This window comes from Lissotriton helveticus, chromosome 12 (genome assembly GCF_964261635.1).
Source record: "Lissotriton helveticus chromosome 12, aLisHel1.1, whole genome shotgun sequence".
Taxonomy (NCBI): Eukaryota; Metazoa; Chordata; class Amphibia; order Caudata; family Salamandridae; genus Lissotriton; species Lissotriton helveticus.
In genome coordinates this window covers 839,085,760-839,098,773 of record NC_136073.1, presented here as the reverse complement: position 1 = coordinate 839,098,773, position 13,014 = coordinate 839,085,760, and the positions used below count along the sequence as shown (strand labels likewise).

The 13,014-nt window shown below is 48.5% G+C and overlaps 1 protein-coding gene across 2 annotated transcripts in view; it reads left to right on the top strand.

Moving 5' to 3' along the window:
- Nucleotides 1-13,014, top strand: part of DOT1L (DOT1 like histone lysine methyltransferase) — a 235,074-nt gene that overhangs the window by 188,733 nt on the left and 33,327 nt on the right. For both annotated transcript variants that reach the window (XM_078671100.1, XM_078671099.1), the window contains exons 22-23: nucleotides 4,222-4,368; nucleotides 10,514-10,640. In XM_078671100.1, the coding sequence (XP_078527226.1) occupies nucleotides 4,222-4,368; nucleotides 10,514-10,640 (274 nt within the window). The remainder of the gene's footprint in view (nucleotides 1-4,221; nucleotides 4,369-10,513; nucleotides 10,641-13,014) is intronic.

The following is a 13,014-nucleotide window of genomic DNA, read 5'->3' as shown; positions in this document are numbered from 1 at the left end:
TGTAGTGTTCTTTCCGCCGGGGTTGTAGGATTTGGGAAGAAAACCCGCAATTTCACTGGTTCATTCAGATGGAACTGAGAAGGCACTTTGGGTATGAAAGTTGGATTCGTTCGAAGAGTGACATACTCTTGAGAAAAATGTAAGAAAGGTTCTTTGATAGTGAAAGCCTGAATTTCTCCTATTCTCCTGGCAGAAGTTAGGGCGACCTTCCATGTCAAGAATTTGAGGTCGGCTTTGTGGATCGGTTCAAACGGGTGCTTCATCAGCTGTGAGAGGACCGTGTTGAGTTCAAATTCCGGTAGTGAAGGTTTAACTGGATGATGTCCGGAAAAGACCCCTCATGAATTGTTTTATTAGCGATGAAGAGCATAGTGATGGAGTGTCAGCCACTTTCCTGAACCTGGATAAAGCCGCTAAATGGACCTTTATGGACGAGCAAGAAAGACCAGAGCGAGACAAATGTAAAAGATAAGGCAGAATTGTTTCCGTTTGAGCTTCGATATGGTGTAAAGAGTTTGAAGTACACTAGGAGCAGAAAGGCTTCCATTTGAGACGATAAGTCTTCAACGTGCTCTGGGCTTGTGCTTTCTTCAAGATGTCCCGGCATTCTTGAGGAATTTGGAGATGTTGAAATTCTAAGAAGTTAGGAGCCATGCGTGCAATTTCATAGATTGAGGGTCTGGGTGAAGTATCTGACCCCCCGTTGCGTGACAGTAGTGTGACTCGTCGTCGACGGGCTCATCGTCGATGGACCTTGCATCTTCGTCGACGAGACTGTCGTCGACGGTACCGTAGATGACTTCGTCGACGGGGGCTTCTTTGTCGACGAGTGCTTCTTCGTCGACGAGGCTGTCGTTGACGAGAGTTCTTTTAGCCACAATGCAGATTCTAGTAGACAGGATAGGAGAGGTGATGACTGTAGTAGAGATCATAGCCGTCGAAGAAGAAGTAGAAGTTGAGATGGTAGTCACAGGTGAGGAGACAGAAGAGCTCTTACTCACGGTTTTCCTTGAAGATTCCTTGAGAGCTGAGGCTCCAGAGATAGAAGATGGAGATCTCTGTGAAGAGCCTGAAGTGGAGTGGGAGGTTTTAACATGTTTTCTCCCCTCACTTGGATAATCCTCTTGAGATTTCGCTCTCTTACTGGAGGTAGAGGCTCTGCCTTCATCATCAGTAGAAGAGGATTTTAGCCATAAAAGGACCCTGGCCTCCATATTCCTTAGTCTTAGAAGGGAAGGTGCGGCAGATCTTACAATTTTTTGCCTCATGTTTAGGATAAAGGCAATAAATGCAGTCCTTATGTTGGTCATCAACATGGACCCTTTTCTTCTCGCATGTTCTGCAAGGTCTAAACAAGGCCTTCTTGTCAGACATCCTGAAGCTTAGAGAAAACGGAGTCAAAACTCAGGGAGACTCCCTTCCACACAACGTGCGGTGAAAATCTGAGGAGAACCAGCTCTGCTGAGAGGGTTCTAGAGGGTGCTGTGAGCTTATTGGTTGGAGCAAAGACTTTGGTCTTTTTAGCATAATGAGGTAGATAGGCTACTACAATCTAGGCCTCAGGCCTTCTCATAGGGCCTACTACTGTTATTTACTTTTGGCACTGTTTTTTATATACCGTGGGACTCCCGCCTCGGTGACTGGGAATGATTCAGGCATGTGTATCTATGAAAGATACCCCAATACTGGATAAATCAATTTAGTTGTGACCTACCTCATGTCTTCTGCCTTTCAGCCCTTGTACAGCTGCCCTCTGATGCCTCTGACAATCAAGACAGTCTTCCTAAAGGCTTTTACCTTGGCCAAGAGGCTCAGTGGGCTTCAAGGAGTGTTTGTTCACACGTTTACCAGGACAAACAGTTTCTTCGGACATGTGCCTTTTTTCTGCTGAAGGCGGTCGCTCCCTTTCATGTTAGCCAGAACATCATGCTGTCTGTGTTTTTTGCCTCACTTCATCCTTCTAAGGAGGAGGAGAGGCTCCAATGCCTGGACCCAAAGAGAACTCTTTCTACATCAATCGCACCAAAGAACTTTGAGTGGCCGATCGGCTCTTCATTGGGCTCAATGGTGTGAAAAAAGGCATGGTGGTGCAGAAACAACCATCTCCATCTCTTGATGATTTGTACTTTGCATCAAGATTTGCTATGCTTTTGCTAAAAGCAGCCTCCTGAGGTCTTTAAGCCCATTCCACGAAGCCCAAGGCCGCTACTACTGCCTTAGCACACGGGGTACTTGTCCTAGACATCTGCCAAGCTGCCATTCCACATGTTCACAAAGCATTGCTGCATGGACAGTCAGGTCCATCGAAACAGGTATTTCACCCTTTCGGTCCTCAAGGACTTTTTGGTTTGAGCTAGTTCTCAGACCCACCACTGGGGAGGTTTTGCTTTGGTATTAATTCTAAGGTGAGAAATCTGCAATTAAAAGTATCTGTCAGAAGATTACGTTATTACTTCTTTAATGCTTTTCCTGGTAGAGACTACAACTAACCGCAGATTCCTCAGCGACCTTGCCATCCTCATTCTTTGAACTGGGCTCTTCAACTAAAATATCCAAATAGAGGCTGCACAGTGATCAAACATTCATTTGACTTAACTTGGCTCTGGGTTTTTGGTGCGGAAATAGTCATGAAAGAAACGGATGTCAGCGCACCAGGTTGGAGCATAAATTCGTATCGCACCACCACTTAGTAGTTTGATAATGATGCGAAGCCGACCAACGCCACCAGCAGCACAGAGGTACTGCCCAATATTTTCCCGATCCAGTATGACACCTTCGAAATATTCTAAGGTGAGGAATCTGCAGTTAGATAGTCCCTCCCAGAAAAAGCATTAACAAATGTAAGTAAGTTGTTCTTCGTGAATAGGTGGGACAGTACTCAGACTTTTGACCCAGGTTTGAGTTATCTGAGGTGAAAATGGACTCGAATTCTGTGACTCAGTGGGATTAAAAATGCCGCAGTAGGCACCTCTTTACCTATTGACTTGTGGGATCTACACACTAGGACTTAGTTTTAATTCTATAATTCTATCTTTTTTAGATCCTTTAATGTTTTTCTTATATTAGGTGCTACTTCTGCAGAAGCTCAATGAGGGCAGGATACCCTAACAGTGTTTCCTTTTCCTTTCAAAAGATGGGAAACACTGGTTGCACAGTCTGAGAATCATTTACATGTAGGGGCCACCTAATGCAAATTGCCTGGACATGTTTCCAGTTCTGGGCACCCATTTGATAAATGTTTTGTTCCTAGATGTCATTGCTTGCTTTCATTAAATCAATTAGACTGACCCATCTGATCATTTGTGAGAGAAAAGCTCATGCCTGGAGACATGGTGTCAGAGGACATGGACCTAGGTGGAAACTCAATCTCCACTTGAGCAGTAAGGGACATGATCCCTGTGATCAAGCTGCTCTTATAATGGGAAGTACTCTTTTATTATAGTCTATCTTACCGTTGTCAGTGCTACCTCACTGGCATCTACTTAAGGCTCCAATACCCTAAATCATCACATGCAGCACATACCTGTCTAAACTGTAGGAATAATCAACATGGGTTGCACCCTTCCTCAGCAACAGGACACTTTACGTTAAATTCACTTTATTCCAGTTTTAACACAAACCACCACCTGCAGAGCATGCAAAGGAGTTGACATGCAGCAATCCTTTGTTGAAAATACTTTGTGAAAGCAACGAAGCTGGGATACTGCTCCCAATCCCTTCAACATTAACAATTGGCAGATGTCAAACATTGACCTCCCATAACTTGTTTGCAGAAGGGCACATTAAACGTCAGTTTCTGTCACAACCTGCAGGACCCGATCCCCTATCAACCATGAGCACTAATACTAGAAGCAAACTTCCTACAATTGGGCAAGTAAATACCAAAAACAGCATTAATCACACTCAAAATGTCCTTCATGATTAACCAGCCAATCTCTTGTTGTCTGTCATATCATCATTTGTGAACATGAAGTATAATCCAGAGAGAATCCACACCCAGGATGTCCACTCACTGCTGGTCATCACAGTTAGAACTGAACTGCGCTCAAAGCAGAGCAAATGTTGCTCCTTTCCAAACAAACCTTAATCTTAGCCCTGCTTACTCACATGTACCCTCTGCTTACCACCCCTGGTAGGGAAACATTGGGTGTAGACTGGAGTGAAGATGTTTTTGTATGAGATTGTTTTTATTTATTTATCATATATATTCTTTTTTTTCAGGCGTTACGCGAGAAGAACTCTCAGAGTAACGAAGAAACTATCACCAGCTTACCCATCAGTATTCCTCTCAGCACAGTGCAACCTAATAAACTTCCTGTTAGTATCCCACTGGCCAGCGTGGTGCTCCCTAGCCGTGTTGAGAAGGTGGTGAGTAATAGAGGGAATCTGCTTTTTAAAAATCTTGTATAGCCAATATTTTCCTTTGTTTGGGCTTATCTGTTGTGCTCTTACATAACCGCTGAAAATCCGTATCCATGAATGGTTTATAAGAGAAAGCTTTCTAAACCTGAATATCTGAAAGAGACACGTTAGTGATAGATTCCTTACCTTAGAATATCCCCATGCGTCAGACTAGATCCAGAAAGTTTTGCTTAGCGGTACCCCTGTGCGTCAGTAGATGGCGTCCTGCGGCTCCGCGTCCGTCACTGGCGTCGTCAGCGCTGAGATGACATCACAGAGGGTACTTAGGCGCTACCCATGCGCGCTGACGTCAGGTCTTTCTTTTTCCGCGCCAGTAATCCGGAGCACGTACCTTAGTCACTTTTTGACTGCTAATTTGAGACTTTTGTCTCCCCCTTTTTTCTCCTGGTGCACGTAGGGATGCCCGGCTTTAAGTCTTGTGGGGTCTGTCGCTGTAATATGTCAGTGGCGGACCCCCACAATGTTTGCCTCTACTGCCTGGAGACCGACCACGACTGCCGGGACTGTCGAGCCATGGCCCCAAAGGCCTTGCGGGAGCGGCGTAGGAAATTGCTGGAGGTCCACATTCGTCACACCGCTGCTCCGGGTCTAGGGGGCGTTCCCGGGACTGCTCACGGGACCGGAGCCGTCACTCCTCTGGCTCCAAGTCTTCACCTTCAGAATCCGGTAAGCAATGCCATAAAAACAAGTCGAAGAAGTGCGTTCGCTTTCCGATGTCCCCCCCCCCCCGTCGCTCCTTGGAAGCGGACGAGGGGGACAGGGGCCCATGCGGTTCCTCTGGAGCCTGGGAGTCCCGCGGCCTACCCGCTATCCTTGCTGTCATGGACCGCCTTTTTAGGCCTCAGGCTCCCGCCGGCACGCCTTCGAGCCCCACGGTCTCGTGTCCATATCCTGTTGGCCCAGCGGCTCCGCCACCGGCTCCAGCCCCGGCGCCGTTGGCTCCGGCCCCACTAGGTGCAGCGTTTCCGGCTCCGGCCCCACCCTCGCCGCCACACTGTGTGCCGTTTATCCATACTTTGCCCCGGCTCCAGGACCATTTTGTTCCGACCTGGGTTCCGCATTGGCAGGCGGCGCCGTTCCAGTCCTGGCTGGCGCCGTTCATCCTTTCTCCGGCTCTGCCGCCGCGACCGGCCCCCTCTACACCAGAGGCGGACGAAGACTTGGAAGGGTCAGAGGACCCTCTTGCCTGGCAATGTGACTCGAGCAAGATTGGGTGGACGACTTGGAGGATACGGGCGACCTAGATGTCTCTTCTGATCCTTACACGAGTACCATCGTGTAAGAGGTGCCTCTTACACGATGGTACTCCGTCGGGCTGCTGAGGCCCTCAACCTTGACCTCCCCACAGTGACCCTCAAGACCAACCTCCTCACCGAGGTGCTCCAGACGGCGTCTACTTTGTTAGTGCCGTTGCTTCCCTTCAATGACTCCCTTATAGAGGTCCTCTTGGGCACTTGGTCGAGGCCAGCCATGGGGGGCCCGGTGGATAAAAACGTCGTCCGGCACCACCGACTGGTGCCCGGTGACCCCCCCCCTTCTTGACCACTCACCCTATGCCTGAGAGCCTGGTCATTCAGGCCTCGACGTCGCAGACTGCCTTTCCCACGGCCCCGCCGGATAAAAACTCTAAAAGGCTGGACCAGTTTGGGAAGCGGTTGTTCTCTTCGGCCAGCTTGGGGCTGCGGTCGGTGAACACCGCCTGCTTGTTGGGTCGCAACTCCCACACGGTGTGGAATGCCCCGTTGCTCAGGTGCTGCCTCAGTGTCCTGAGGAGGTGCAGGCTATCCTTTCTTAGGCGATTGCTGAGGGTAAGGTTGCGGCTAAGTTCGCCATTCGGTGTGGGTTGGACACCGCTGACTCATTGGGCAGGGCGAATTCTACGACTGTGGCATTGCGGCGTCACGCCTGGTTGCGTTCGACTGGGTTCTCACCCGATGTCCAGAGCTCACTCATGAACATGCCTTTTGATGACACCCGCCTGTTTGGCGACAAGGCTGACAGTGCCTTGGAGCACTTTAAGGACTCGCGGGCTATGGCCAAGTCCTTAGGTTTCTCCACTAAGAACCCGGCCGCTACTGGTTTTTCTTCCTTTCGTGCCCAAGTTAGAGGCACCCAGGCACGCTCATCCACCAAGCCTGTGCAGCCTCAGCGCGACCGTGTTCGCAGATTCCGCAGGGGCGGGTTGGGAACCAGCGTGCGGGTCTGTCCACCTCCAGCCCTGCTGCTTCCACCTCCAAACGTTCCTAATCTGAGCTTCGGGGAGCACCCCATGCCGGTGGGTGGCAGGATTCCGCACCACCTCCCCCACTGGAGTGAAATTACATCGGACAAGTGGGTGATACAGATAATCTGCCACAGTTGCTCCCTTCCTTTCAGTCCCCCCTCCAGCCATGCCACCTCGGTGCCACCGCATGTTGGGGGCTCATTTGGTGGGGAGGGGTTGTTGTTATTCTCACTACTTTCTGTTCCCCAAGAAGGACAAGGGGGGCCTGCACCCCATTTTGGACCTCCAGGACGTCAATTGCTTCCTCTGGAAGAAGTTCAAAATGCTAACTCTGGCTCAGGTCCTGACTGCTATCGACCCTGGAGACTGGATGGTGGCGTTGGACTTGTAGGACGCATATTTTCACATTCCCATCCTGCCGGCCCACCGTTGCTACCTGCGGTTCACGGTAGGCCAGGAGCATTTTTAGTTTGCCTTGCTCCCTTTTGGCCTTACCAGTGCCCCTTGGGTGTTCACGAATGTGATGGCGCTGGTTGCAGCTCATCTGCGCAGGTCCGGGGTATCAGTCTTCCCCTACCTCCACAACTGGTTGTTGAAGGCGGGCTCGCCCCAGGCAGTCGTCCACTACCTCCAGACTACAGCCGACCTCCTGCATTTGCTGGGGTTCTCCATCAACATGCCGAAGTCGCACCGGAGTCCCTCTCAGAAGTTCCCCTTCATCGGAGAGGTTCTGGATTCAGCGTTGTTTCGGGTTTATCGTCCCGAGCAACGAGTCTGGGATATACAGGCTATGATTCCGATCTTTCAGCCTCTATCCTGGGTTTCGGTCAGGATGACCCTCCGGCTTCTGGGCCTGATGGCCTCCTGCATCCTGTTGGTGACCCATACCAGATGGCATATGCGGGCTCTGCAGTGGGACCTGAAGTTCCAGTGGTCGCAAATCAGGGTAACCTGTTCGATCACATTCAGATCTCGGAGGGCAGTCCTGCAGTGGTGGCTCACGATTCGCGATTGGGTCAATGGCAGATCCCTCTCCCTTCCCCAACCGGAGCACACGGTGGTGACGGATGCGTCCCTCCTGGGATGGGGAGGCCACTTGGGAGAGGCGGAGATCAGAGTCCTCTGGTCTCCGGCAGAGTCCAGGCTCCATATCCACCTTTTTGAGCTGCAGGCGATCTGTCTGGCACTGAAGGCATTCCTCCCCTCTGTCCCGGGGAGTGTATTGTAGGCATTCACGGACAACACCACCGCCATGTGGTATTGCAACAAGCAAGGCGTGGTGGGATACTGGACCCTCTGTCAAGAGGCTCTGCGCCTCTGGACGTGGCTGGAACATCAGGGCGTTACCCTGGTGGTTCAACACCTGGCAGGTTCTCTGAACGCCAGGGCGGACAAACTCAGCCACCAGTGCTTGATGGATCACGAATGGCGTCTGAACTTGGACGTGGCGCAAGGTCTCTTTCGGCAGTGAGGAGAACCTTGGTTGGATCAATTCGCCACCGAAGAGAACGCGCAATGTCATCAATTCTGCTTGTTGGAATTTCCAAGGCGGCGCTCGCTCTGAGACGCTTTTCGTCACGAGTGGGGTTGCGGTCTGTTGTACGACTTTCCGCCTATACCACTTCTGCCCAGAGTGCTGAAGAAGATTAGGCGCGACCGGGCCCAAGTCATCCTTGTGGCTCCAGATTAGGCGCAACGGTATTGGTATCCCGAGCTACTCAGCATGGCCATTGCTCCCCCGATCCGACTGCCTCTTCAGGAGGATCTTCTGTCCCAGCAGCAGGGGACGGTCCTCCACCTAAACCTGTCCAGCCTCCACCTCCATGACTGCTTTCGATCTTCCCCCTGAAGTCTGCAATGTCATTCTGGCAGCCAGGCGTCCCTCCACTAAAACGGCATATGCCTGCAGGTGGAACAAGTTTGTGGCATGGTGTGCAGCTAAAGCTGTGGATCCCCTTTCTGAGGTCCTTCTGTTCCTCCTTTCCTTGGCCCAGCAGGGCTCTGCTCTGGGCACTGTCAAAGGTTATCTTTTTGCCATCTCCGCCTTTCTAAGGCTCCCTGATCAACCTTCTCTTTTTAAGGCTCCGGTTTTTAACCGTTTTCTGAAAGGCATTACGCACACGTTTCCTCCTGTGCCGTTCATAATGCCTCAATGGGACTTGAATCTTGTCTTGACATATCTGATGTGCGCTCCCTTTGAGACCCTTCATAACTGTCCTTTACGTCTTCTCACTCTCAAGACTGCTTTTCTGGTCACCATCACCTCTGCCAGTAGAGTGAGTGAGCTCCAGGCTTTTTCTTCTAAACCTCCTTTCCTTTCTATTCATCCGGACAAGGTGGTTTTAAGGACCCGCCCTTTTTTATTGCCAAATGTTGTTACGCTCTTTCACATCGAGCAGACCATCACTTTGCCCACCTTCTTTCCGCCTCCGCATCCTTCGAAAGAGGAAGAGAGGCTCCATCGTCTGGACCCAAAACGTGCACTCTTCGTTCCATCTGAAGCACACACAAAAGTTCCGGGTGGATGACCAGCTCTTTGTTGGCTACGTGGGCGCCAAAAATGGTCAGGCCTTGCAGAAACGGACCATCTCTCGGTGGGTTGTTCTCTTCATCAAGGCCACTTACTCGATTGCTCTAAGAAGGAGCCTCCTGTGGGGCTGTGTGCCCATTCCACCAGGGCAACGGCAGCCACTACTGCTTTGGGACACGGTGTTCCCTTGCAGGATATTTGTCAGGCAGCTACGTGGGCCTCCCTGCACACGTTTACCAAGCATTACTGCCTTGACAGTCAAGTCCGGAGAGACGGCTTCTTTGGCCGTTCTGTTCTCTGTGACTTTCTTATGTAATCTTGTTCGCAGACCCACCACCGGGGTTGGTATTGCTGGGGTATCTATTTTAAGGTAAGGAATCTATCACTAATGTGCATCTGAAAGAGACACAAGTTACTACTTGTGGAACGATATATCTGTAACAGACATTAGTTAGTGATAGATTCCTTACCGCCTCTCCCATCCTCCCCGTTCTGCGAACTGATTACTAGGGTTAAGGACATCCCTTTCAGGGCCCTAGTTTAAATGCACCAGTGGTCAGTATCTTGCATGGCTCTGCTTTCCTGGCGCGGAAAGTCGTGTACAAAACTGATGCCAGCGTGCATGGGTGGCGCCTAAGTAGTCTCTGTGACGTTATCTCAGAGCATACGACGCCAACGACTGTTGCGGAGCCGCAGGACGCCACCTACTGTCGCGCAGGGGTACTGTTAAGAAAAACTTTGCGGATCCAGTCTGACGCATGGGGATATTCTACGGTAAGGAAGCTATCACTAACTAATGTCTCTTACAGATATATCGTTCCACAGTTTTTTGCACCATGGGGTGGTGATACATTGATCCTGAAAATCATGCACGTTTAATTTGATAACAAAACCAGCACTCCTGTCGTCATTCTTTAATGACCGATATCTGTGCTTCCCACTGTGTGTTCTTAAAGGTAGTTTATTCAGATTCTTGTGGTGTGAAAGTACTGATGAATAAGTTATCTGCTTATTTCTATTTACTATAGTTTTCTGAGTAAGTCACTATGAGTCCTTAGTTTGGGTTTTCAGAAGATAGGAGATTCAAAACTGTAGATTCACGATAACAGCTACAGGTATTGACATAAAATGATAGCACCACCATCAACTAAACCCAGTCTTCTTTGGCCCTGCCCCTTGATCCGCTGTTGTGCATACCATGACAAAATTCAGTAGCATTTCATCTAATCTACTGAGATGGGCATTGGACGCTGATGACACATTCAGGTGTCCAGTAAAGATTTAATTCAAGGCTTATTACTGAAATCTTGCCCATCTGCCTTTTTTGCTTATTTTAGAGAAATACGCCAAGCCCCCTTCATTCGAGCCGAGACTCGGCAGTCTTCGAGAAACAGTTTGGTGCTACTTCCAATGGAATTTTAAGCAATGGTGCTGGATCGAAGCCACACACTTTGGCTACCTCAGGTAAGTCTGTTCAACTTACTGCCACTACAGTCTCTGTATGCTGTTATGTTTTTCTTTCCTATGATGCACTGTGTTATCGCGTGAGATTGCCACAGGCATGGCAGAGCTGGTCTATAGTCGGATTATGTTCTTCAGTTCAATGCCTACAAAACATTATTGTACAAATGCTTTTGAATCTGTCGTAAGTACCCAGCATTCGTTGGGTTTGCCAACCGTAGGAATTCCCACTGGTTAAGATCTGTTCAGTCCTTACCATCCCTTCATTTTCTGCTTGTTTTTCTGTTTGGTGTGTTTGTGCTTTAAGTACCTACTCGTGCTCGGAGACTTGTTAGAGGAGGCCGCACACTTGTTTCAAAGCGATCTCTCTGATCGATGTGTTGGTGCAACGGAACCTTCCTCTTCTGTTTGCTCCAAATTAGGATGCCCTTCATCACTAGCAACACATTTTAATACATTCCATGTCCAAAACAAGCACCAGGGTAAAACCTATTCAGTGGATCTTAATCCTCCAGTTTTTAGTCCGTTGACTGTGTGGAATATGCTACAAGACACTTGTATTCAGTGCCACTAGAATTATGCGATTGTGCGGCTGCATTGTTTTTCACATAATTATAGAATTTCCTCATGTTCTGTCTTCTTCCATCATCTGCTGCATAACCTGCAAGTTTTATTCAGTGCCACTAGAATTATGCGATTGTGCGGCTGCATTGTTTTTCACATAATTATAGAATTTCCTCATGTTCCGTCTTCTTCCATCATCTGCTGCATAACCTGCAGGTTTTAACAAACAAATACTTTTGTTTTTAGCTCAAACGGCTCAAAGGTTACTAAATGCGCTGCAATACGTGGTGCTGTGCAGTGGAAGGTCCCATGCAAAGCTTAAATGGACACTTTTATTTTCCTTCTTGCTATATTTAGGTGTTTAACTGGTAATAATGACGTGAAACCAATGACCAGACAGTAATAGTACATTTTAAAAAATGACAAAACAACGAAGAAATACTATCATAAAATGTGGTGCATTACACCGCCTAATTTGGCTTTTCGTGCCACATAATTTGTCTGACCCCATAGCAGACAAATTGGGCCTACCCCGCTGCATTATTCTAATGGCCCTCTGTTGTGGAATTCCTATAAATCTGTATAAGATCTGTGCGTTTAGACAACATAAACTAAGGGATGGTGTCCAGACTGATTCCAGACACCCCTGTAAAACTGTTTCCTTAAAACTGTTTCCTTAACTTTGAAGCCCAAGAGGTCCAGAGCTTCGAGTGTGTCTCCATCCGCTAACTAACCACACTTATTGAAGTGTTGTCTAAAGCCTTGAAATCCTTGGACCTTTGCTATCTCATCCACACCCCTACCGGATATGTTTGCCTGTGTACCGGCTAGCTCACAGTGCCAACAGAAACCCCTCTTATCAAGCAGAGAATAGTTACTGACAACTATCGAACATGACAACCCTGTCTCATCAAGGATCGTGGAAACAGTACAGTACTTTTCGCTTCGTCACTCGTGCTCAGTTTGTCTGAGAGATACACAGAATAAACGGTGGGAACGTTTTTCAATAAGCATTTATTGAGCCATTGTCATGGGCGTGTAAAATAGGTGTGCTGAAACAGCCATAAGACAGAAACAGATATACATGATTAAAAGCACCAACAGAGTAAATGAATGTTAGATTTCTACCATAGTGCTAAAACAATGAATAGGCAGGTATATAAATACATGACAAATGCATACTACTAGGATGCAACCCTAACTAGATGTATCTAAATGTACCTAGCATGTATGTAGGTGTAAAGCCAAGAATACCCCTAGGATGAAGTCAACCCCATTTTCTGGTGTGCGAGAATGAAGTACCCCGTCTTGGTCTCGAGATGGGCACCCAGCAAGGGCTGCCAGACCACTGCGTGTTAGTGTCGGCGTTCAGGAACCTCAGCGTCTCATGTCAGCATGGAAGTCTTTCGTCTCTGCCTACCCCAGCAAAGATATGGTGTATATATACCCAAATGGTACCCTCGGGGGTTCTACCTTGCTGTGTCATGTCGGCCAAGGATGACTGAATGGATGACCCTTATACATAGTTATAATGCAGAAGATGGTAATTCTGCTGTGGTTCTGAGAATCCGCATGCATAATAAATGAGGCTAGTTTTGTGGGAAAACCACATGACATTTATGCAGCACTTAACTAGGTAAAAGTTCAATACCAAAAACCATTATGTAGTACAATGGCAGGGAAATGTAGGTGAAAAGTTAGGTGACTACCCAGGCCTATATTGGGGTATATTATAAAACATAACACCTCCTTATATTTCATTACTAAGAGAAGAAACGCAAGTACTGTGGAGACTGGTGCATTCAATTTGGCA